The 27,537-nt window shown below is 36.0% G+C and overlaps 1 protein-coding gene across 1 annotated transcript in view; it reads right to left on the bottom strand.

Annotated features, from left to right (window-relative positions):
• Window positions 1-27,537, bottom strand: part of IFT81 (intraflagellar transport 81) — an 85,979-nt gene that overhangs the window by 30,097 nt on the left and 28,345 nt on the right. The window contains exons 11-12 of the mRNA XM_022597811.2: window positions 25,808-25,954; window positions 5,501-5,650 (exon numbers count right to left, since the gene is read on the bottom strand). Coding sequence (XP_022453519.1) covers window positions 5,501-5,650; window positions 25,808-25,954 — 297 coding nt within the window. The remainder of the gene's footprint in view (window positions 1-5,500; window positions 5,651-25,807; window positions 25,955-27,537) is intronic.

The following is a 27,537-nucleotide window of genomic DNA, read 5'->3' as shown; positions in this document are numbered from 1 at the left end:
GGCAGTAATGCCAGCGACGGGGAGCGGCAGATGAAGCATTGCTGGCTCGCCTACTGCTGACCTCCTGCTGTGCAGCCCAGTTCCTAACAGGCTGCAGACCAGTACCGGTCCATGGCCCGGGAGTTGGGGACCCCTAATAGACCACTGGAGGTGCTAGCCAAAGGTGTGGGGAATCTAGGATGGATGGTAGAGGAAGAAGATATTGAGTATCAATTATGTCCTTGGGACCAAATGAAGCAAAGAGAGTTTTAATATGTCCTCCTCACCCTCCTGTTTTCCTAGAAATTTTGACCAACTGTAATCCTGTATAAACTATACCAGGATGGAGTGACTTTAATGTGAGAAGCAAGTAGATCTCAGTAGTACAAGGGGTGGCTTATAGTGAATGCTGTTGGTGCTCTACTCAAACCTCATCTGCAAGCTGCAATGAGTGTTGACTGCTAATGGCTCACAGATGCCCCCTTCTCCAGAACATGCCCTTAGCCCAATGGGGGCTGCCTCATCTAGAAGGTTATACCGTGCAATAGCCAATGACTGACTGATATGGTAGTATAAAAGGCCAGCCCACTTGCCTCAAGGTGGAATCAACTCCATGGTGCAATGTGTACTCCAAAGTTCCTCATGGGATCTAAATGAAGCTGTTTTCAGTCGGGAATACATCCTTGCTTGGCTTTTTTCTGCTGCTCCATCTGTTTCCCTCATTCCCTTTCTTCTGAAGGTACTCCCTTCCTCAGTAAATCACTTGCACCAAGTATTCCCCTCTCAGGCTCTGCTTCTAAGGAACCCAGCTTAAGAAAAGATGTAAAGCAAAAACTGATGGAACTAAAAGGAAAAAGATCATAGATATTCTAAAACATCTTTTTCAATAACTGATGGAATAAGCAGATGAAAATATAAATAGAAACATGAATACATGGAGGCTAAACAATACACTACTTAATAACCAAGAGATCACTGAAGAAATCAAAGAGGAAATCAAAAAATACCTAGAAATACATGACAATAAAAACACAACAACCCAAAACCTATGGGATGCAGCAAAAGCAGTTCGAAGAGGGAAGTTTATAGCAATACAATCCTACCTCAAGAAACAAGAAACATCTCAAATAAACAGCCTAACCTTACACCTAAAGCAAATAGAGAAAGAAGAACAAAAAAACCCCCAAAGTTAGCAGAAAGAAAGAAACCACAAAGATCAGATCAGAAATAAATGAAAAGGAAATGAAGGAAACAATAGTAAAGATCAATAAAACTAAAAACTGGTCCTTTGAGAAGATAAACAAAATTGATAAACCGTTAGCCAGACTCATCAAGAAAAAAAGGGAGAACACTCAGATCAATAGAATTAGATATGAAAACGGAGAAGTAACAATTGACACTGCAGAAATACAAAGGAACATGAGAGATTACTACAAGCAACTATATGCCAATAAAATGGACAACCTGGAGGAAATGGACAAATTCTTAGAAAAGCACAACCTTCCAAGATTGAACCAGGAAGAAACAGAAAATATAAACAGACAAATCACAAGCACTGAAATTTAGACTGTGATTAAAAATCTTCCAACAAACAAAAGCCCAGGACCAGATGGCTTCACAGGTGAATTCTATCAAACATTTAGAGAAGAGCTAACACCTATCCTTCTCAAACTCTTCCAAAATATAGCAGAGGGAGGAACACTCCCAAACTCATTCTACGAGGCCACCATCACCCTGATACCAAAACTACACAAACATGTCACAAAGAAAGAAAACTACAGGCCAGTATCACTGATGAACATAGATGCAAAAATCCTCAACAAAATACTAGCAAACAGAATCCAACAGCACATTAAAAGGATCATACACCATGATCAAGTGGGGTTTATCCCAGGAATGCAAGGATTCTTCAATATACACAAATCAATCAATGTCATACATCGTATTAACAAATTGAAGGATAAAAACCATATGATAATCTCAAGAGATGCAGAAAAAGCTTTGGAAACTTCAACACCCATTTATGATAAAAACCCTCCAAAAGTAGGCATAGAAGGAACTCACCTCAACATAATAAAGGCCATATATGACAAACCCACAGCCAACATCATTCTCAATGGTGAAAAACTGAAACCATTTCCACTAAGATCAGGAACAAGACAAGGCTGCCCACTCTCACCACTATTATTCTATTATTCAACATAGTTTTGGAAGTTTTAGCCACAGCAATCAGAGAAGAAAAATAAATAAAAGGAATCCAAATCAGAAAAGAAGAAGTAAAGCTGTCACTGTTTGCAGATGACATGATACTATACAGAGAGAATCCTAAAGACGCTATCAGAAAACTACTAGAGCTAATCAATGAATTTGGTAAAGTAGTAGGATACAAAATTAATGCACAGGAATCTCTTGCATTCCTATACACTAATGATGAAAAATCTGAAAGAGAAATTAAGGAAACACTCCCATTTACCATTGCAATAAAAATAAAATACCTAAGAATAAACCTACCTAGGGAGACAAAAGACCTGTATGTAGAACACTATAAGACACTGATGAAAGAAATTAAAGATGATACAAACAGATGGAGAGATATACCATGTTCTTGGATTGGAAGAATCAACATTGTGAAAATGACTATACTACCCAAAGCAATCTACAGATTCAATGCAATCCCTATCAAACTACCACTGGCATTTTTCACAGAACTAGAACAAAAAAATTTCACAATTTGTATGGAAACAAAAAGACCCCGAATAGCCAAAGCAACCTTGAGAAAGAAAAACGGAGCTGGAGGAATCAGGCTCCTTGACTTCAGACTATACTACAAAGCTACAGTAATCAAGACAGTATGGTACCGGCACAAAAACAGAAATATAGATCAATGGAACAGGATAGAAAGCCCAGAGATAAACCCACACACATATGGTCACCTTATTTTTGATAAAGGAGGCAAGAATATACAATGGAGAAAAGACAGCCTCTTCAATAAGTGGTGCTGGGAAAACTGGATAGCTACATGTAAAAGAATGAAATTAGAACACTCCCTAACACCGTACACAAAAAATACACTCAAAATGGATTAAAGACTAAAATTAAAGACTAAAAGACTAAAAAAGACTAAGGCCAGACATTATAAAACTCTTAGAGGAAAACATAGGCAGAACACTCTATGACATAAATCACAGCAAGATCCTTTTTGACCCACCTCCTAGAGTAATGGAAATAAAAACAAAAATAAACAAATGGGACCTAATGAAACTTAAAAGCTTTTGCACAGCAAAGGAAACCATAAACAAGACGAAAAGACAACCCTCAGAAAGGGAGGAAATATTTGCAAATGAAGCAACTGACAAAGGATTAATCTCCAAAATTTACAAGCAGCTCATGCAGCTCAATATCAAAAAGACAAACAACCCAATTTAAAAATGGGCAGAAGACCTAAATAGACATTTCTCCAAAGAAGATATACAGATAGCCAACAAACACGTGAAAGAATGCTCAACATCACTAATCATTAGAGAAATGCAAATCAAAACTACAATGAGGTATCACCTCACACCAGTCAGAATGGCCATCATCAAAAAACCTACAAACAATAAATGCTGGAGAGGGTGTGGAGAAAAGGGAGTCCTCTTGCACTGTTGGTGGGAATGTAAATTGATACAGCCACTATGGAGAACAGTATGGAGGTTCCTTAAAAAACCAAAAATAGAACTACCATACAACCCAGCAATCCCACTACTGGGCATATACCCTGAGAAAACTATAATTCAAAAAGAGTCATGTACCAGAATGTTCATTGCAGCTTTATTTACAATAGCCAGGATATGGAAGCAACCTAAGTATCCATTCACAGATGAATGGATAAAGAAGATGTGGCACATATATACAATGGAATATTACTCAGCCATAAAAAGAAACGAAATTGAGTTATTTGTAGTGAGGTGGATGGACCTAGAGTCTGTCACACCGAGTGAAGTAAGTCAGAAAGAGAAAAACAAATACCGTATGCTAACACATATATATGGAATCATAAAGAAAAATAAAAGGTTCTGAAGAACATAGTGGCAGGACAGGAATAAAGACGCAGATGTAGAGAATGGACTTGAGGACACGGGGAGGGGGAAGGGTAAGCTGGGATGAAGTGAGAGAGTGGCATGGACATATATACACTACCAAATGTAAAATCGATAGCTAGTGGGAAGCAGCCGCATAGCACAGGGAGGTTAGCTCCGTGCTTTATGAGCACCTAGAGGGGTGGGATAGGGAGGGTGGGAGGGAGACACAAGAGGCAGGAGATATGGGGATATATGTATATGTATAGCTGATTCACTCTGTTATAAAGCAGAAACTACATACCATTGTAAAGCAATTATACTCCAATAACAATGTTAAAAAAAAAAAACATGGAAGATTTGAGTATCATGGTTAACATACTGGACTGAATTGACTTTTATGGAACACCATCCCCCACAACTGCAGGATATATATTCTTCTCAACTGCACATGGAAAAATGATCAAAACAGACCACATGCTGGGCCATAATGCAACATTCAAAAATTTCAAAGGACTGAAATCACGGAGTATGTTTCCTGGTTACAGCGGAAATAAGCTAGAAATGAATAACAGAAAGGTAACTAGAAAACCCCCAAATGTTTGGTTTTAAGCAATGACCATAGGTCAAAGAAATCACAATGAAAATGAGAAAATATTTTAAAGTGAGCAATAATGCAGTTACTACATATCAATTTTAAAAGTGCTGTTACAATCTATGTTTAGTGCTGTTAGAATCTATGTTTGATGCACTGTAAATTTTCAACCTTAAGTTCCCTAGAAGCAAACAATATTCAACAGCATGAGACAGAAAAGTTCATATTGCCAGCTAATTACAACTGGTTCAAATTTCATTCACCTCTACCAGATTATTGCTAGCTGGTAAGCCAACATCCTGATGAAATAATTTCCCCATGGGTAAAAGAAAAAAAAAAAGCCAAATCAAGAAAACTCAGAGGAACTGGTACCCACGATGAGAATAGCTTTGCTGCTAGAGGGATTTCTCTGGGTTTAACTTTTTTCTGACAACCAAGGCACAAGTATATAAGGAACAAGCCTGCAGGCAAACTTCCATACAGAACCCTCCCTGGATACTTCTTTCCAAAGCTCCATGGAAGTGGCTGCTTAGATTTCTGTCCAGCAGGCCACGATAAATAAATTATTTTACAGTCAATCTCTTGGTATGATCATTTTGGTCATATTAACTAGCTAACCAAAAGAAAAACCTACTTAATAGAATTCAACTTCTATTAATTACCCCAAAGTCAGAACACATAAAAAAGTTAGTGCCTACTGCTACAGTAAAATACAAAAAATCAGCTTTTATGTCATCTCTGTAATTAATCAGAGAAAATGAATAATTTTATGGTTTTTCTAATAAAAACAATGACCTCAGTAAAAAGCTATAACCTATAAACCTCCTGGCATTTGTACTTTTAGAACCCCAAGATAACACTGTATTACCAGTTGATGTTGAATATTTTCATGACGTTGCTTAAGAAGTTCTTCTGTCCTCTGCAAGAGACCAAATTCAGCTTTAAATTCAGCTATTATCTGATGCTTCTTTTTGAAAACTGTACTCTTGCTTCGAAGTTTACTGACATATCGTTTGAACTGTAAAAGAACATAACATGTAGTTTAATAAGTAGAAAAGTAGTTGCTAAATATATATAACCTCAGTGTATTAGAAAAATTTTCTTTTCTACCATCCTACATGTGGGTCACAAGTACATAATATTAGTCTTATTAGAAAAGTTGGAAAGACTGTTCAGTTAAAATATTTTGTGTATGTTTTTATTTTTTGGACCCATTAAACACTGTAAATCATTATACAAAAGCTATTTATTTGGGGCTTTACAAATAAGGATTAGGAAAACAGAAACTTCAACACTATAAAAGTAAAAAGGTTAAAAAGAAGAAGGGACTTCCCTGGTGGTTCAGTGGGTAACACCCCATGCTCCCAATGCAGGGGGCCGGGGTTCAATCTCTGGTCAGGGAACTAGATCCCGCATGCATGCTGCAACTAAGAAGTCTGCATGCCGCAACTAAGATCTGGCGCAGCCATAATAAATAAATAAATAAATATTAAAAAAGAAGAAGAAGGAAGTAGAAGACCATTTCTGGTTGTGGTCTTATTATGATAGCTCTCATGTACTGTACTATTTTGGTGGCACTGGATCTACTGGGGTTAAAATAGCCAACCAGAATAGTCAACACTTGTAGCTACTATTTATCATTTAAGAAAGGTACTGTGACCATATACCCTAAGAAGCATCTGAAGTTCATCCCAAATGTTAAAAAGCTAAAAATATTCCAAATTAGTGGGAACTCATAGTTGCTTAATTCAGCTATTTACCTACTAATGATATTAAAGTTATAACTACTCTAATGGAAAGACTCTGTTATTAAATAATACCAACAAGAGTTTGGAAAAACAAGTGAAGTGAATATTTAAAGGAATTCATTTGACAAGTACTATTTATTAACTATTATGTACTAGGCACTGTGCCAGACGCAGAGAATACAATGCTAAAGATGCTCACATGTCCTGCCCTCATCAAGCTTAAGGAATAGTGGGGGAAATAAACATTGAATTGATGTTCACAACCATGGTGAACATTATGAAGCAGTGAAGGGGCCCTGAGAATAAATAACAGGAGTTTAAACTGGGTTGTGATGAAGGTAGGAAATGTGGGGTTGGATTTTAGGGAGGTGGGTTTTGACAAGTTTCTCAAAAATAATTTAAGCCAAGACTGAAGTAGCAGGAATACATAAGAGGAAGGACGAAGAAGCAAGGAAGAGCATTCCAAGTAGAGGAAACAGCAGGTGTAAAGGTCCCAAGGCACTGGCTCATTAAAAGTATTGCTCAATATGAGAAGCAAACGTGAAAATTTTCTGTATTTCTGAAACAGAACATAACACATTAAAAAAAAATCACTTTCTCTTATGTACCATTAGTACTAAGAATTTTTACTACATAAAGTATTTTTTTCTGCTCCAACCTTTTATTAACTACATTATTTTTAAAATGTCCATAGTAAGAATCTGGCTTATTATACTTAAACTCATCACTTCAAAACAAAAGTAAGCCTCCATATTACCTAATATGAGAAAATTCTTTGATAATCTTAGCCTTTTAAATGCCCAATTCTTTACAAGGATAATTGGGGGGGTTATAAATAATTTTATAAATAATAAAAGTAATGAATGTATTACTGAAATTTTAGAAAACGGAAAAAATTCACTCAAAGCCACTACCCCAATGCAAGCTCTATTATCATACGGTATTTTACCTCCTAATTTTAAAGGCTAAATCTAAGGTCAGTAATTATAAATTGTAAGGTAGCAAAATAGGAAGGAGAACATTTCTAAAATTTAGGTTTTTTTTCTTAAAGGCTTGATTGATTCCTGAATACACAAAGTCCTTAAAAATAGTAAGATTAAAAATTCTTCACATAAAAATAACCCTCTAATTCCTAGTTTAGACATCTTTTTTTTTTTTTTTTGCGGTACGTGGGCCTCTCACTGTTGTGGCCTCTCCTGTTGCGGAGCACAGGCTCCGGACGCGCAGGCTCAGCGGCCATGGCTCACGGGCCCAGCTGCTCCACGGCATGTGGGATCTTCCCGGGCCGGGGCACAAACCCATGTCCCCTGCATCGGCAGGCGGACTCTCAACCACTGCGCCACCAGGGAAGCCCTAGACATCTTTTTTAAACTTGACTTAAACTTTGAAAGAAATGAGGAACACATTGTGTTTTAGAGGAAAGAAGTTCAAAATATTTTTCTATTCATGACTGAGTTAGTTTCAATATTAAGGAATCCAGCCCACAAAAAGCAAATTATCAACGGCTGTATTACAGAAACAGTTTAAAAAATTTAGTCATACCAATGTACCTAGAATCTAATTACTTGCAATTTTTCCTTTTAAAGAATAAATGTGTAAGCCTGACATAACCACCGATTCAGAATCCCCAGACTAACTATATGTTCTATTAAAAGTGTCCTGGGCAAAGTGCCCAAAATGAAATCAATCCTGTTCATCTGCTATCCTCTGTATTATCTAGGCCAATCTTCCCCTTCTCTATCTTGCTGTGCTCTGGAACTATTTTTAAAAGCTAAAAGCTATAAATGTTTTTGGTGAAAGAACAAACCTACCGATTACTCAATGTGCTCTATGCTGATTGGTTATTATTTGGCATTCACTGGACAAACTACCTAGGGGAAAGGGACTCAGGGTCAGATTAATGACAGTTCCATAAAATTAAGCAATAGGTGGCCATCAAAGCACTCTAAGAGTTCCATTACCTTAGACTGAATTAGAGGAATTAGAGGGAAAAAAATGCATTATCCATGATTTTCTTCCATTGGAAGCTTTTTCTAACTATCATTTGGATTTTAGGTTATTTTTGAACTTTCAGATTATTGAAAAAAAAACCATGATAAAAATATTGAAGCTAAATCTTGAGACACATTCTTAATAATTTCTATAGGCCATACTCCCAAAAATGGTCAGAAGGAAATTTTTTTTTACCTTTAACTTAGTTTTATTTTTTTTATTTTTATTGGGTTTTGATACCTTCTGCCAAACTGCCCTTCAAAGGCTATTTATAGTACTGTTTATAATTGTCAATTTAATAAGCAGAATAGTATCTTATATTTTGTTTGCATTTCTTTATTAGGGAACTTCACTTTTTGCCATGTTAATTGTGCATTTGTGTGGATTTTTTAAAATGATATGCCTGTCTTTGGCTCATTTTTTAATTGGAGCCTTTCTTGTGGATCTGTAATAGTGATTTTCAAACTTTTGGGTCTTAGGAACGCTTTATTAACGATCTCAAAGGGATTTTGTTTATGTACATTGCTGGCATGATAAATCTGAGGAAAAAGAATAGAATACTCATTAGCAAACCAAATCCTACAACACGTAAAAAGGATCATACACCATGATCAAGTTCGATTCATTCCAGGGATGCAAGGATGGTTCAACATATGCAAATCAATCAATGTGATACACCACATCAACAAAAGAAAAGACAAAAACCACATGATCATCTAAATAGATGTAGAAAAAGCATCTGATAAAATTCAATATCCATTCATGATAAAAAATTCTCACCAAAGTGGGTAAAGAAGGGGACATATCTCAACATAATAAACCCATTTATGACAAACCCACAACCAGAAGCTGAAAGACTTCCCACTAAATTCTGGAACAAGTATGCTCACTCTCACCACTTTTATTCAACATAGTATTGGAAGTCTTAGCCACAGCAATCAGACAAGAAAAAGAAATAAAAGGTAACCAAATTGGAAGGGAGGAGGTAAAATTGTCATTATATGTAGGTGACATGATACTCTACATAGAAAACCCTAAAGACTTCACACAAAAATTATTAGAACTCATCAGTGAATTCAGCAAGGTAGCAGAATACAAGATTAATATACAGAAATCTGTTGTATTTTTTTACACTAACAATGAAATATCAGAAAGAGAAAGTAAAAAAAAAAAATTCTGTTTAAAATCATGTCAAGGGAATTCCCTGGCAGTCCAGTGGTTAGGACTCCACGCTTTCACTGCCAAGGGGCCAGGTTCAATCCCAGGTCAGGGAACTAAGATCCTACAAGCCATGTGGTATGGCCAAATAAATAAAATAAATAAGAAAATAAAATTAAATCACATCCAAAAAAAAAAAAAAAAACCTAGGAATAAACCTAACCAAGGAGGTGAAAGACCTATACGCTGAGAACTATAAAACATTGAAAAAGGAAACTGAAGATGATTCCAAAAATCAGAAAGGTATCCCAAGCTCTTGGATTGCAAGAATCAATATTGTTAAAATGGCCATACTACCCAAAGCAATCTATGGATTCAATGCAATCCCTATTAAATTACCCATGACATTTTTCACAGAACTAGAACAAATAATCCTAAAATTTATGTGGAACTACAAAGGATCCTGAATTGCCAAAGCAATCCTAAGGAAAAAGAACTAAACTGGAGGCATAACCCTCCCAGACTACAGACAATACTACAAAGCTACAGTAATCAAAACAGCATGGTATTGGCACAAAAAAAGACATATGGATCAGTAGAACAGAATAGAGAGTCCAGAAATAAATTCACACACCTATGGTCAATTAATCTTTAACAAAGGAGGCAAGAATATACAATGGAGAAGGGACAATCTCTTCAGGAAGTGGTGTTGGGAAAGCTGGAGAGCTGTATTACCCCAGCCTTCACCCCATACACAAAAATAAACTCAAAATGGCTTAAAGACTTAAATATAAGACATGACACCGTAAAACTTATAGAAGAGAACATAGGCAAAACATTCGCTGACGTAAACTGTAGCAATGTTTTCTTAGTTCAGTCTCTCAAGGCAAAAGAAGTAAAAGAAACAAATGGGACCTAATCAAACTTATAAGCTTTTGCACAGCAAAAGAAACCATAAACAAAATGAAAAGACAACCTATGGAATGGGAGAAAATATCTGCAAATGATGCAGCTGACAAGGGCTTAATTTCTAAAATATACAAACAGCTCATACAGCTCAATATTAAAAAACACAAAAATCCAATCACAAAATGGGCAGAAGACCTAAATAGACAGTTCTCTAAGGAAGACATACAGATGGCCAACAGGCACATGAAAAGATGCTCAATATCGCTAATTAGAGAAATGCAAATCAAAACTACAATGAGGTATCACCTCACACCAGTTAGAATGGCCATCATCAAAAAGTCTACAAATAATAAATGCTGGAGAGGGTGTGGAGAAAAGGGAACCCTCCTACACTGTTGGTGGGAATGTAAATTGGTGCAGCCACTATGGAGAACAGTATGGAGGTTCCATAAAAAACTAAAAATAGAGTTACCATATGATCCAGCAATCCCACTCCTGGGTATATATCCAGAGGAAACTCTGATTCAAAAAGACACATGCAGATTCCCTGGTGGCTCAGTGGTTGAGGGTCCGCCTGCCAGTGCAGGGGACACAGGTTCAAGCCCTGGTCCGGGAGGATCCCACATGCCACGGGGCAGCTAGGCCCGTGTGCCACAACTACTGAGCCTGTGCTCTAGAGCCCACAAGACCCAACTGCTGAGCCCACGCACCTAGAGCCCGTGCTCCGCAACAGGAGAGGCCACCGCAGTGAGAGGCCCACACACTGCAACGAAGAGTAGCTCCCCCACTCACTGCAGCTAGAGGGGGCCCCCACACAGCAACGAAGACCCAATGCAGCCAAAAATAAATAAATAAATTTAACTAAAAGACACATGCACCCCACTGTTCATAGCAGCAGTATTTACAATAGCCAAGACATGGACGCAACCTAAGCGTCCATCAACAGATTAATGGATAAAGAAGATGTGGTATATATACATGATGGAATATTACTCAGCCATAGAATGAAATACTATGAATACCAAAGAATGAAATACTACCATTTGCAGCAACATGGATGGACCTAGAGATTATCATACTAAGTGAAGTAAGTCAGACAGAGAAAGACAAATATCATATGATATCACTTACATGTGGAAACTAAAATATGATACAAATGAACTCATTTACAAAACAGAAACAGACTTGTAGACACAGAAAACAAACTTATGATTACTGAAGGGGAAGGGGGCATGGTAAATTAGGACTATGGAATTAACAGGTACACACCACTATATATAAAATAGATAACATGGATTTACTGTATAGCACAGGGAAATGTATTTAATATCTTGTAATAACCTATAATGGAAAAGAATCTGAAAAATATATACATAACTGAATCACTTTGCTGTACAACTGAAACTAACACTGAGACTAACAACTATACTTCAATTTAAAAAAAGAATAGAATATTCAATCATTGGACCCCTTACTTCATAACGCATAAAAATCAATTCCAACTGGATTACAGACTTATATGTGAAAGACAGAATGAAAGCTCTAGAATATAGGAAAATATTACTATGATTATTGAGATAGTAAAGGATTTATTAAATAAAACACAAAAAAAGCACAAACTGTAAACAGATGTTGATAAACTTGACTTTGCTAAAATTGAGAACTTTTGTTCATCAAAATATATATTAAGATATTAAGAATATAAGTCACAAGTTGGGAAAATATATTTACAACACATTAATCCAATAAAGAATTTGTATCCAAAAATACATAAATTAAACCTACAAATCAATGAGAGAAAGGCAAATAATCCAACAGAAAAATGGATAAAATACTTGAATAGTCACTTCATAGAAAAGAAAATCCAAAATGGCCCATAAGCATATTAAAAGACGTTTGACCTCATCTGTAATCAAATTAGTAATGCAAATTAAAACCACAATAAGATACCATTGTAATACCCACCCAGTTAGCAAAACTAAAAAGTCCTTCAATACTAAGTGTTGTTGAAGATGTGGAGGAAATAGCACACCTATACACCACTGAGAGTGAGGGATACATAATTTAGGACAATAGATTGGAAGACAACTTGGCATACCTACTAAAGTTGAGCTGTGTTCACCCCATTCCCCATCAACTCCACTCCCACAAACAGCAGGGTTTCTCACACTTAGCTATGGTGATGGACCAGTTTTTTAAAATTTCTAACCATTTGTGGACTGGATACTTTTATAAAATAACAAAAATGTCTATACAATATCAAATTACTATAAACGTTTCTAAATGCTTCCTCTTAATTTATATGGTTGGGGATTAGTAACTTAACAGTTTGTAGACTTAACAGTGGTCTTCAGACCACACTTTGAGAAGCACTGTTCCAGGGCAGTTCATCCTGAATGGGGTATGCTCCAGTATACTCATGTGGCACAAATATTATGGGTGTGCCAAGATGTGCAAGATATTATAAAGAACTCCAAAGCCAGTCATCCTCAGCTATAAGCAGCCTTATCCTTTTACCTCAGTATGCTAAACAATAACCATTTTCTTTAAGTGTCATATTGTGAAAAAAGGTAAGAAACGGAACACTACCCTGGAAAAACCCTTGCTCATAGTCACTGGGAGACATACATAAGAATATTGATACCGTTTTACTTTTTTTTTCCATAAATTTATTTATTTATTTTTGGCTGCGTTGGGTCTTCGTTGCTGCGCACGGGGTTTCTCTAGTTGCAGCAAGCGGGGGCTACTCTTCCTCGCAATGCATGGGCTTCTCATTGCTGTGGCTTCTCTTGTTGCAGAGCACGGGCTCTAGGCGCGCGGGCTTCAGTGGTTGTGGTGCGTGGGCTCAGTAGTTGTAGCTTGTGGGCTCTAGAGTGCAGGCTCAGTAGTTGTGGTGCATGGGCTTAGTTGCTCCACGGCATGTGGGATCTTCCAGGACCAGGGCTCGAACCCGTGTCCCCTGCATTGGCAGGCAGATTCTTAACCACTGCGCCACCAGGGAAGCCCCCCATTTTACTTTTTAAACTACATATTTGTATTAATCTAAACAATTATGATTAAAAGAACAATCCACCCCAAAAAAGCCCATCACCAACAAAAACCTAACAGCTGATAGATTTTATTTTGAACAGACTTAGGGTATTAAAAATTAAATTTACTCATAATTCTGTGTAATAATAACTTATCTGAGCAAAAATTCACAAATTTATAAATTAATCATTAAAGGTCCTAGGAGCAGTACAACAGGGTCACAGAAGCAGTTCAGAGAGTTGTTGAGACCAACGGGCTGTGTTGTCAGAGAAACATGATTTCAAATCCTGACCCCACCACTTAAAGTGACCTTGGGGAGGTTTTTAAATAAGATCTATAAAACGTACTAAAGTTCTATAAAAATTGAATAATGGATAATGATTAATAATATCTGTCATTTTGTTTGAACACAGTTAAAAAGTACCTAGGAAATGAGATAATTTACTGTTCCTTCTAAATACTAAGAAACAAGGAAATGTCAAGTAATTAGAACAAACAGAAGAGTAAAGGTCTAGGTGTGACACAATGCTCTTTAGAACTAAAACAGAACAATCACTACTGCAAGAAACTACAAATCTACATACTCTGAGTACAACTATGTAAAATGTTTGTATGTATGTCTATGAACCAAGATTGGGAGAGAATGAAGAAATAAAAATAGCTGTTGTGTTGGGCAGGTAGGGTTATGAGTGAATTCTTTGAGATTTATTTCTTAAATATTTAAGTTAAAAAAATATTTTAAAGGAACTCTGGCATAGGAGATAAGCAATAAATCCTTGGAATATTAAGGAAAAAGTTTTCAATAGTGCACTATAGCAGGCCAATCAAGCAAATTTGACATGAAAGTGAACTATAAAGATTGCCATTGTGCAGGAAGGCCCACTATAGCAGTTATTACTAATCATTTGGTCCAATACACATTTGTAATCTAAATTTGTCATTTATGAAAGAGCAGCCACCATTTTAGATGCTGAGATCAGTAAGATTAATGTTTTAATAGTGCTAGCTTCTGACTTCAGAACCAATTTTACAGACTCAGCTCCTCTGTGATCAAAATGGTATTTGACAGATCTTCTTTCTCCTTTACCCATTTAATATGTTTTAGAACGTTTAATAGTAATGATCTAGGCAAGCTTTTTAAAAGGACAAGGCAGCTTATTTCCCTAAGTATGTAACCATTTACAAATGCTTTTCAAGCTTATCTGGAACTCAAAAGTATTACTGGATTCCAGACATCATTCTGGATATTTATGTGGAAACAAGAATCTCTGCTCCTGTTGCAAATTTCCAACTCAATATCTGGTGTGAAACTATTTTCACAGTAATTAGCTGTGAAGACTTTATACAATAAGTACTTTATATTGTCCAGAACCACAAAGAACCATTTTTAAAAAATACTATCCCCCCTTTTACAGGGAAGAAACCTATAGAGAAATTAATACAACTCATCAAAGTTCAGAAAGTTAGAAAAACTGGAATAGAATGAATACTTCTGTCCTCAAATCCTGTTAGTCCACTATTCATGCTATTTTCCACTTATTAACTAAATCACATCTTTGTCAGGTATTTCATCAAATGATTTTTAAGCACAGAAAACTACAGAAATAGGCCCAAGAGAGTTAAGTATGGAATGGATAACACCAACTGTTCAAGAGTAGAACGAATATGCCCAAATGGCCATAATTTTTTTTGCCCATTTGTCAGTGTTCCTATTTTGTCTGAATTCAGACTTGCAGAAAACCTGAAAAGGCCATCTTTTAAGTCATGCTTCATGTCATAAATCATTTGGACTCCCTGAAGTCTCATCTCAGAGTTGCTATTTGTTTTAAGGCATGAAAAAATGTTTTAAAGCAACTTTTGTTTTCTGCTAAAATGTTAGTCTTTTCAAATCACCCATCATAACAAGTGCAATATATATAGACATACAAATACTACTCAAACCTTTTTCCAACCTGTTAGTACTATGTTTTCAACTTTAAATTAGAAAAATCTCACCAAGCCAAGCATAAACAATGCAATTACCCACATATGGTAGTGGATAGTTAACTGCTGATTCTCTTGAGAGAGTCTATAATAAGCAATATGATATATGCTAGGAGAAATCTGTCTTAATAGAAACTTGTGGTACAGGAACATCCATCTGGGAAACACAGGTAATCATACCATCCAAGGTCTCCCTGCCTCTGTTATAAATCAAATCACCACCACACAGCTGTTACTATATCTCTAATGGGGTTTTCAACTGCTGTCCAAGCAGTTAACTCTCAAAAAAAATTTCTATGAAAAGTTTTCACGTTTTGGGTTAACATTGTGGGATTACCTAAACTGCATATATAATACCCTACTTCTATTACAGTGAATTGGGCCAAATTTATTTGATTCTGTTTTGTTCCATCTCCTGGGAAATTTTAGGGGCCTTAGGTCCTGCTATGAACTCTAAAGAGTGTAATGTGATTTGAAAGGCTCTAAAAATATCACAGGTTTGCCTGGGCTCACTTAGAAGGGTGGATGATTCAATTACAAGTGTCAAAATTTGATTCCTAATTTTTCAGAATCTGACAGCTGCAGCTAATCTTGCCAGGATCCCCTTATCTTCATTGTGCTTCTCTTTGAAGTATTTAAAGAAGATTTCATAATCTTTGCAATTTAGCTCTAGGATTTCTGTCAGTAGCTGTAGAATGAATTGGTTGGCTCTTTCCTAAGCTGCTTATTCATATTATTTGATCAAGCACATTTTAAAAGTAGCCATTAACTGCAAAACAGCTGAGCTTCTTGTAAGGTTTGGGAAGAAAACATAACGAACTCTAAACCCGTACACCATAAACCAGGAGTGACCTTTCAATGCATGAAATGACAATGGAACATTAACCAAAGGTTCATTTGTTGCTATAAAAAATTTCAGACTCAAAAGGCATGCATTCATTTCAATCACAGTTCTGAGAAGGGTACTAGCACGACATCATTGGGGCTAATTTTTTGTTTTGCTTTTCAAATAATTAATGCAGAGATTCAGAGGTACCAAGGTGATGAAAACGGTAAAGACCAGTAGCTATGCAGCACTACTACAAGAAGTGCTTCTATTCTTTGCTCTTCCATAAGTGAGACAAAATCATCAGGCTCAGATTGTTGCCTATGAATGGGTAAAAATCATATCTACCATGTGCTGTGTTTTGTCACACAGAGGGTTTTCTTCCCTTTTTTTCCCAGATTTACTGAGATATAATTAACATACAATAAACTGCATGTATTTAAAGTACAAATTGTTGCTGTTGTTCCATGCTATGATAGCTTCATATTTTGGGACAGAATTTTAATATTAAGTGACCTTAGTTTTCCATAATTTGAAGTGTTATAAAAATGTTTACATAGAAATATCTTGCTTTATGCAGGATTCAGTGTGAGAGGAGATAGAAAAACAGTGTTATAGCATAGTATAATAGTTAATGTTCATAATTATGACTCTGAGTTGTCAATAAAAGGTTGCTGTGATCAGTATGATTTTAAGATAACAGAAAGAGCTGAAGTAGCATGTATCCCACGAATCATACCATGTTACTGTTTTCCCAGCTCACACCCCATAACCCTGAAATGTATTCCCATACCACTCCATTAATGTGTGTTCTAACATACAGCTCACTTAAGATCACTTGTTAAATTTCTGACTCCCCTAAGAAACCATTAAGCTCTGTGATGGCAGGACCATATCTCTTTCTCACCACCATTTACTTAATAGTTGGCATGTAAAAGACACTTGGTAAATGTGTAGAAAACCTGAATAGAACTGTATAATCTAATCTAGATACATAATTTTTCATTAGAAAATTGATAATATTTAAAATATCTTGGTACTTCAGTTGATAAGGAAAAATTATTTATATGTAAGTCTTCCTCCTAACCATAATTGTTTATTTTATTATATAAAGTTATTTTTAAATACCTAACCAGAAACATAAATTTGCCATGTAATACAGTAGCCCCCAGTTATCATAGCATGGAACAACAGAAACAACTTGTACTTTAAATATATGCAGTTTATTGTATGTTAATTATATCTCAATAAGGCTGTTTGGAAAAAACAGGGAAGAAAACCCTCTGTGTGACAAAACACAGCGTATACAAAGCTAAGAGACAAATGACAGACTAGAAGAAAACAATTACCGAGATTAATCCAGAATATAGGTAAAAATATGAGAAACAGATAAGGAAAAACATTCAATTAGTACAAAAATGTGAGCGTACTTTGTGCCACTGAACTGTACAGTTAAATATGGTTAAAATAGTATGTTTTATATTATGTGACTTGTACCACAAAAAAAATTTATAAAAAGAAAATACATTCAATCCATTAGAAAAAAATGAAGAAAGACAATAAAAGGGCAAACGACAGAAGAAATATAAGTGACCAAACATGTATGTGGACAGATGTTCAATCTTAATCAAGAAAAATGAAAATTAAAATGAAATACTGTCAGAATGATAAACAATTAAAGGACCGAGGATCAAGTGCTGTTTTAAATAACAGAGGAAACAGATGCTCTTGTATGCCCTTGGATGGAATAAAGAAATGGTACATACATTCTATAGAACACAATGTAGCAATTAAAAATTTTAAAGTACATGATAATAATTATTATTATAACTGTAGGTAGCATTTATGAAGTGCTTCCTATAAGCCAGCCACTGTTGTATACTGCTAAGTTGTATTAACTCATTTAGCCCTCACAACCACCATATGAGGTGAGTACTGTTATTATCTCCACTTTATAGATAAGGAAACTGAGGCACAGAGCAGTTAGGTAACTGCTGTAATTAACTGTTAGGTTGAACATCTAATAGGTGGCAGAGGTGAGATCTGCACATAGGTGTTCTGGCTTCAGAGTTGATCCTCTTAACCTCTAGAGAATAGCCTCTTCATTTACTGACATGGAAAAATCTCTAAGACGTGTTATTAAAAGCAAGTTGCACAATACACACAGTATAATACCATTCATATTTTTAAAAACTCACAAAACGGTATTATCTATATCTGTATCTATCTCCAGAGAAAGGACTGAGAGGGTTTACAAAACTGGTGGCAGCGGTTTCTCTTTGGAAAAGGGTCTAAGGGACTGGGAATGGGGACAGGAGGTAATCAATAGGGACTTTTGTTTTATGTGTATTGTTTGCTTTTCAGACCATGAAAATGTATTCAGATATTACTTGTATAATCTGATTTTTAAAATATTATTCTATTTTATTTTATTATTATTATTTTTTATACCCTGGAATAAATCCTACTTGATCATGGTGTGTGATTCTTTTAATGTATTGTTGAATTCAGTTTGATTTGGGGATGGAAAAAGGTATTCCATGCAAATGGAAACAAAAAGTAAGCTGAGGTAGTAATATTAATATCAGACACAATAGATTTTAAAACAAAGACTACAGCAAGAGATGAAGAAGGACATTACATAATAGTAAAGGGATCAATCCAACAAGGAGATATAACAATCATAGATACATTCAAGATAGGAGCACCTAAATACACAAAGCTAATATTAACAAACATAAAGGGAGAAACTGACAGTAACACGATAACAGTAGGGGACTTTAATACCCACCTACATCAATAGACAGTTCATCTAGACAGAAAATCAATAAGAAAACACTGGCCTTAATGACACATTAGACCAGATGAATTTAATAGATCCAGAAAGAACATTCCATCCAAAAACAATAATAATACTAATCCATCTGTATCAGGGGTCCCCAAGACCATCCCCAGGTTCAATGATTTGCTAGGAGAACTCACAGGACTCAGCATAAAGTCATATTCTTGGCTATGTTTTATTACAGTGAAAAGGTACAAAGCAAAACCAGCAAAAGGAAAAGGCACATGGGGTGAAGTCAGGAGGAAACCAGGGGCAAGCTTCCAAGAGTCTTCTCCCTTAATTCCTCCAACAGCGAGTTGTAACAATACGTGTTACAACTGCCAACCAGGGAAGCTCATTAGAGACTCAGCGCCCAGGGTTTTTACTAGGGGCTGGTCACGTAGGCATACTCTGCCTAGCCCATACCAAAATTCCAGACTCCAAGAAGGAAAGCAGGTGTTCAACATAAACCACACTCTGTACATACAGTTTAGGCACGTGAGCCATTCTTATCAAGGAATGGTGGGAATTCTAAAATCCAAGCTCCCAGATGCCAGCCAAGGGCCAATCCTGCAAGCAAGTTTTTCTAAGAATAGCAGTTTCAGGCTTGCTATGTTAACTCTTTTCTGCACGCCATCCTTTCCATAATCCTTGTGATATTAAAATGCAGTTCTATTATGTCTTTCTTTAGTGTTTTGTTCTCAGCTAATTCATAATTAATTCTTTCTGTGAATGTTTCCAGACTTTTCATTTGTTTTAGTCACCTTCATCTAGACTCTGGCTTGACTATGTCTTTCTTAAAACATGAAGCCAAAAATGTAAAATAATATTCCAGGCATAATTTCACGTAAATGGGATATTATATTTTTATTAATAGAGTATAATTTAAAAAAAATTTTTTTTTTTTTGGCCAAGCCACGCAGCTTATGGGATTTTAGTTCCCCGACCAGGGATTGAACCCTGGGCCCCGGCAGTGAGAGCGTCGAGTCCTAACAACTGGACCGCCAGGGAATTCCCAACATTTTGTTTTTTAAAGCTGCATTATTATTGGATGATTTTTGAGCAGCAGATAAAACTCAGATTCTATGACATTATTATTTATAATCCCATTAATGACATTTTGTTTGCTTAAGCACAATGTTTTTAACTACCAAGATGATTTTGAATCACAATTCTATCATCTCAGATTGACTATTCCTTCTAGCTTCCTGTCACGTCATGTGAAAATTATTAAGGGTTCTGGAGCCAGACTACTGCAATTCACATCACGGTACCACTAATTACTAGCAATGTGACCTTGGATAAGTTAGCATAAGTCCTCTGTGTGCCGTAGTTTCCTTATTTGTAAAAACTAGTAATAATAATCATATCTATCTCATATACCTCAATGAAATAAATGAGATAATGTACCTAATAAACCTATTATGGTATCTGGCATGTTGTAATTACATAACAAACATTACTTATTATTATTAATCTCAGTTATTGATAAGAATAATAAATAGGTCAGGATCAAAGTTCCATAGCATTTTGGGGTGATTCCTCTCAGAGATGAAGGCAGTCAAAATTCTTTGAGAATATCAATTCCATGAGACTCATACTTTATTATGTATTTAAATCCAATATAGAAAACTTCTTGATATAAAGGAGAGTTAGATATTATTATAAATTTTCAGTTATGTCAGAAACTGCAGTCTCTAAACTTAACCTTTTTATCACCTACCAAACACTTGTTTGAAGAGAAAGAAATCAAGATAGACTAGACCAGCAAGAAAATCTCCATTACTAAGAAGATAATTGCAACTGTTTGAGAAATTCCTACCTATGTCAGAAGTCTGGCAGAATAAGATTTTGCTGTGCTTATTCCTGTATATTGACTACAAGGCAATACAATGAAAATACAGTGTTAAAGTGATAACCAAAGTATAAGAAAAGCAAGAAGTATTTTTAGACTCTTCATCTTTTTAATAAGAAAAATCAAGGGAACACAAATGAAAAAGTCTAGTAAGAACAAATGACCGTAGCACTTGTCATCTGCAATCAAAAGAGCTAAAATTCTTAGACAAAATGTAACATCTGGAATATTGACTTTAATGGCAGTAGGAAGCATCAAAATGTACTTCAAAATGCACACCTCTAAAGAGAAAATGACAAAAGAATATAAATTACTATATGTATAGTATTTGTTACATTTATCCTTACACAGTCACATTCCTAAATTTTTCCAAGAAAAGATTAATCAAACATCTACATATGGATAATCAAGGAATGAAGTTTCTAGCAAGCTTTTGTTTCCAGTTAATGACTGTCTACAATGTGGTCCTATTTAGAGTCAAATATGAATCTTAAAATTAACTCATTCTAATAGTGTCTTGAAGAATAGCTCAGCATTCACTTAGGAGCACAGCTGCTGAGGCATTCAGATTTGGATTCAAATCCTTGCTCTGCAACTCACTGTGTGACTTCAGGCAAGTTACTTAAATTTCTCTAAGCCTATTTCCTCAATAATAAAATGGAGATAATATTTACCTCATAGGCTTTTTGAGAGGATGAATTAGCATATGTTGTATGTGTGTTTTATTGTAGTTAAATATACTTAATGTAAAACTTACCATTTTAACTATTTTTAAGTGTACAGTTCTGTGGCATTAAATGCATTCACAGCACCAGCAACTTGTGCAACCAGCACCAAGGATATATTTTTGTTTTTATTTTATTTATTTTATTATTTTTTTTTTTTTGCGGTACGCGGGCCTCTCACTGTTGTGGCCTCTCCCGTTGCGGAGCACAGGCTCCAGACGCACAGGCCCTGGACACGCAGGCTCAGCCGCCACGGCTCATGGGCCTAGCCGCTCTGCGGCATGTGGGATCTTCCCGGACCGGGGCACGAACCCGCGTCCCGTGCATCAGCAGGTGGACTCTCAACCACTGCGCCACCAGGGAAGCCCTGTTTTTATTTTTATTTTTTAGGTAAGAAGCAGATTTACTTAGAAACACACTCCAGAGTGTGGGTCATCTCAGAAGGTGAGAAAGGCCAAGGATATGGGTTTTTTAAAAAATAAATTTATTTATCGTATTTATTTATTTTTGGCTGCGTTGGGTCTTTGTTGCTGTGTACGGGCTTTCTCTAGTTGTGGTGAGCGGGGGCTACTCTTCGTTGCGGTGTGCGGGCTTCTCATTGCGGTGGCTTCTCTTGTTGCAGAGCATGGGCACTAGGCATGTGGGTTTCAGTAGTTGTGGCACGTGGGCTCAGTAGTTGTGGCTAACAGGCTCTAGAGCGCAGGCTCAGTAGTTGTGGTGCACGGGCTTAGGTGCTCCATGGCATGTGGGATCTTCCTGGACCAGGGCTCGAACCCGTGTCCCCTGCATTGGCAGGCAGATTCTTAACCACTGCGCCACCAGGGAAGCCCCAAGGATATGTTTTTAAAGTGCTCAAGATTGAGCACACAGGTATTGCTTGGTGAACGGCAGCTAAAATGACTCAGTGCTATCTCATCACATCTTGAATCTGTGCAATTTATTTTATCTCTATTTCATTCTTATTTCTACTGAATTGCTCCCAATCTGGAAAATACTAGTATCAATTTTTAAGCTGTAAACTGTATTACTTACTTTCAAATTCTTCATCCAGTTAAATAAATACATAAAAATATTAAGAGCTAATACTTATTGAGCACTTAGTATGTGCCTGGTGCTATTCTAAGCACTTAACAGGTATTAACTCATTTAATCCACACAATAATAATTCTAGGCGGTATATACTAATAACTGTCACATTTTACATGTGAATACAAAGAGGTTAAGGAACCTGGCCAAAGTCACCCAGCTAATAGGCTGACAAAGCCAGGATCTGCACTCAAACCAAGTTCTAGAGACCACGCTCTTAGTTATTCCACTATCCTGCTTCTCCCACATGCAGTAACATGGGGCCCACAGGAATGATTACTTTCAGATGCCAGATGTTATATGTTGACTTAACCTCTGAATTTCTCAGAAGCTTGGACATCCATTATTTCATGTGTTCTTCCTAACGACAATGAAGAGCAACTTCTCCCATTTTGCAGATGGAGAAGTCATTTTGCTTAAGGTCAATAGGAACAGGTGAGAGAGACCTGGATCCTGCTTGGCCACTTATTAGTTGTGTAAATCTATACTTTTCCTGAGTTTCAACTAATTGTAAAATGGAAATAACAATAATATCTCTTACAAGAAGAAGAGAAATATATGTTTGCCAATCATCTAGCAGAGAGCCTTATATAAAAATTGCTCAATAAAGGTTACCCCTCCCTTTCCTCATTCTCCTATTTGTGACTCCGGGCATAATATACTTTTCAAACACCGTGCTACCATTTCTTGATACCCTCTCACCAACTGCATTAACAGATTGGTGGTAAAGGACATGATTTTTTGGTAATTACCATGTGATACCAAATGAAACCTTAGTGAAGTCCAGCTATATTATATAATTTTAAGGATAACAAACTTTCTCCCTTTTGTCCATATGGTCTACCACTTTATCAGAGTAGAAAACAAAATTGGTCTACCAAGATTTGTTCTTTATAAAATTGGGCTTAATGTTCCCCAATACCTTCTGTTTTTTAGGTGACTGCCAAATGATTTACTTGATTTGTTCTAGTTTCTGACCAAACATTGTTTAAAACTTAAGTTGACCTCATCATATCCAAAGTTATCTTTTTCCCCTTTAAAAAATGTGTCTTTTTCTGTCATCAGATACTTTTCCTATTCACCATAATTTGTCAAAGATAAAAGCTAATAGCTTGGCACTAGGTTCTTTTCCGTCACATTTGCAGAGAGGGGATATCTAATACTGAATTATAAGCACTATTCATGCCAAATATGGCCATAGCAATTGGTATTTCTGGTCAAATGGGCAGCATTTTCCTAAGAAAAAATTAAAATGCTAGGAGATAGCATGTTCTCTTATAAAGCGAAACTGCTGCATAATTAATATTTTTTTCCTGGATAGCAAGGATATCACAAAGCACACTCCGTTGGCTTCCAAGTATCATTTAAAATACTCCCATGTCTTAAAGCAATCTGGAAGTGGATGTTAAAAGCCAAAGGAATTTTTTTTTGTACCGCAGGTTCTTATTAGTTATCTATTTTATACATATTTGTGTATATATGTCAATCCCAATCTCCCAATTCATACCACCACCACCACCCACCACGCCCTCCCCCGCCACTTTCCCCCCTTGGTGTCCATACATCTGTTCTCTACATCTGTGTCTCAATTTCTGCCCTGCAAACTGGTTCATCTGTACCATTTTTCTAAGTTCCACATATATGCATTAATATACAATATTTGTTTTTCTCCTTCTGACTTACTTCACTCTGTATGACAGTCTCTAGATCCATCCAGGTCTCTACAAATGACCCAATTTCGTTCCTTTCTATGAAAGCCAAAGGAATTTTTCAATCAAGTGTTGACTTCTGAATTCTACTAACTTCCCAATAAGCTAGAAGGCATACTGGGAGGCTACAATCAGAAGCACCAGAGAAAAGTGGTGCTGTGGAAACAATTCATTTGTGTTTGGCATAGTTAAGGTTCATTGCCAATTTGTAACGGTATGAATTCAATAACTTTCCAAAGCCAAAAATGAAGTTTGGACCTGAGCAGCTTTTCAAAGTAGCTTTTGCTGAGGGCTAGTACTTAATATAAAATAAAAAAGCTGTTAGAGGTGGTAAAGTGAGGCAATGTTTAAGAATTAAAATATGACGTATTGGGCTTCCCTGGTGGCGCAATGGTTGAGAGTCCACCTGCCGATGCAGGGGACACGGGTTCGTGCCACGGTCCGGGAGGATCCCACGTGCCGCGGAGCGGCTGGGCCCGTGGGCCATGGCCACTGGGCCTGTGCGTCCAGAGCCTGTGCTCCGCAACGGGAGAGGCCACAGCAGTGAGAGGCCCGTATACCGCAAAAAATAAAATAAAATAAAATAAAATAAAATAAAATAAAATAAAATATGACCTAGCACTTGATTTGCTAAAAAAAAAAAAAGCACTGAGCTAAAGGCAAGATATTTTGCTTCAGTCATTCACTCTTTCTTGAGCTAAGAAAGAGCAAAAGAGCTCCTTTATGAAAAGGAGATGGGGATTATATTTTGTCTATAAATGACAATATTACTTGTCCTACTAATCTCATGAGTCTGACAGAAGGATAAGTGAAATAAGAGCTGTTAAAGCATTGTTCAAAATGTAAAGTAGATAGCAATGTAAGACATAATTATATTTTTAAAATTTGTAAGCATTTACAACAAAGTCATTTTATGGTGCCAGTCCCACTGGCCAACTACACATTACTGACAAAGTAACTTAGTGATACTTTCTCAGCCCTTTATGGAATTATATTTATCAAAAAATATGAATATTTGTCTTATCTGTCAGTTTCTACTCATTTGGTTTCACCTTTATAGCTTAATACTTATAATAAATAAATCCAATATAAATCCACCTAATTAAAAAGTGAAAATTTGGAACATTATCTCATAAAAGTCACTAAAATCTCCATCATTATATATCAAGAATATCTCAATATTACTGCAAAGAGCTTTCAGTTTTAAATAAATAGGCTTCATAAAATAAATTAACTTCTCATTATTGACAGTCAAAATAAAAAGTAAAAAAAATTAATGGTTTCAAACAAAAACAATACTCATATCCTTGTCCCATTAGACACCTCAACTTACTTCATCTCCCTTCAAAACTTCGGTGCCATCAAATTCACGGGTCTGATTTGTCTTCGCTGACACTTCTCTCTCTAGGTTGGCTAACTTCTCCTTTGCCTCCTGAAGTTCCTCAGCTTTGGCTTCTTTTTTACGAGAAATGATGGACGCCTAATTGAGCATTAAATATGAATGTAAAATAAGATATACAATCAACTTTCTATTATCTTGTGAAATTAAGTATTTTTTAGATTTTACTGAGCTAAATTTTCAATATCAGGTTGACTTCTCCTGACAATAATACCCCTTGCCCTACTACCTACTATCACCAGTTATATATTTAGTATGAGTATGCATTGTGTATATATATATATATATATATATATAATACATTTATATTCTTTTTTGGCTGCACTGTGCGGCTTACAGGATCTTAGTGTCCCCAACAGGGATCGAACCTGGGCACCCGTGGTGAAAGCGCCGAGTCCTATGACTGGACCACCAGGGAATTCCCTGCAACGTATATTAAATAGCAACCTAAAAACATTATGGAGACAAAAGCCCTGAAAATATAGGACGTATCAGCAGAGAAACAGGAATGCGATAGTAATAAAAATATTAAAATCTTGTTAAGTAACACTCAAATGCTAATGAAAATACCTTCTAGGTAAGTACAGAAGCTAACACTAGGCCTACTGTTTTTCTGCATGGTCGGTTTCCTTTCATTGGAAGAAAACAAGAATGCTTTATTCTCAAAACCACAACACAGGTCTTCTTATCTAAATTCAATATCCATACTTTTAAAATAAAATGTTAAAACATTTATTATATTTGGGGCAATCTAATAAATAAAATGCAGGTTCAAAATCAAACATCTGACTCACCAGAATTATGCAAACGTTTACACAATCCAGATGGCTGCTCTTAGCCATAATGGCAGCATTTCATATTAGTTAGCAGCTCATGGGGGATTTCCTTAAATGAACCATGGCTGTACTGGTTTAAGAAAAACATTAGCTAAACTGTCTTCTCAAGTGAAATAGTACAAATATTTTCTTCAAACAAATTTGACAAGAAGGGGGAAATCTTTAGTCTAAACCCTTTAAAAAACTCTATTGTCCTCCCTGTTTAAAAAACGAAAAAAGACAAATGATGAAGGAATGTTTCCCTCTATAGAACTGTTTCAGCCAAAAAAAAAGAGAAGTAATGATTAGAGTACCAGAATTGTATAGGAATTGATGGTATGCTTCCTCAACATGATAAAATAAATAAATATAAACCTTAGCCCAAACCAGGATCTTATTTAATAGAGACATATGAGCATATATCCCGCCAAAGTCTGAAACAAGGTAAAAGTGCCCAGCATCTCCACTACAATTTAACACTGTGCTGAAGGTATTTGCACACACCATTAGACAAGAGAAAGCAATTAGAAGCACAAAAATCTGAAAGGAAAAATTGGAATTTTCACAGTATATGATTATGTACCTAAAAAATCAAAAGAATCTACAGGAAATAAATCAATAGCTTTCATAGACAAATCAGTCAGAAAGCATTTGGAAAGAAAAGCCCTCATTTATAAAAGCAAAAACCAAAATTAAATATGTAAGCATAAGTTTAACAAGAGAAGTTCCAAAATTTTATGAGGAAAACTATTCAACACTCCTGAAAGATACAAAAATAAACTTGAACAAATGGAGAGACATACCATGTTCTTAGATAGGAAGACTCAACATTGTAAAGATGTAAGTTCT

This window comes from Delphinapterus leucas, chromosome 14 (assembly GCF_059928025.1).
Source record: "Delphinapterus leucas isolate spDelLeu-1000000601 "Yukka" chromosome 14, BTC_Dleu_Yukka2, whole genome shotgun sequence".
NCBI classification, from domain to species: Eukaryota; Metazoa; Chordata; class Mammalia; order Artiodactyla; family Monodontidae; genus Delphinapterus; species Delphinapterus leucas.
This window is presented reverse-complemented; position numbering and strand designations above follow the sequence as displayed.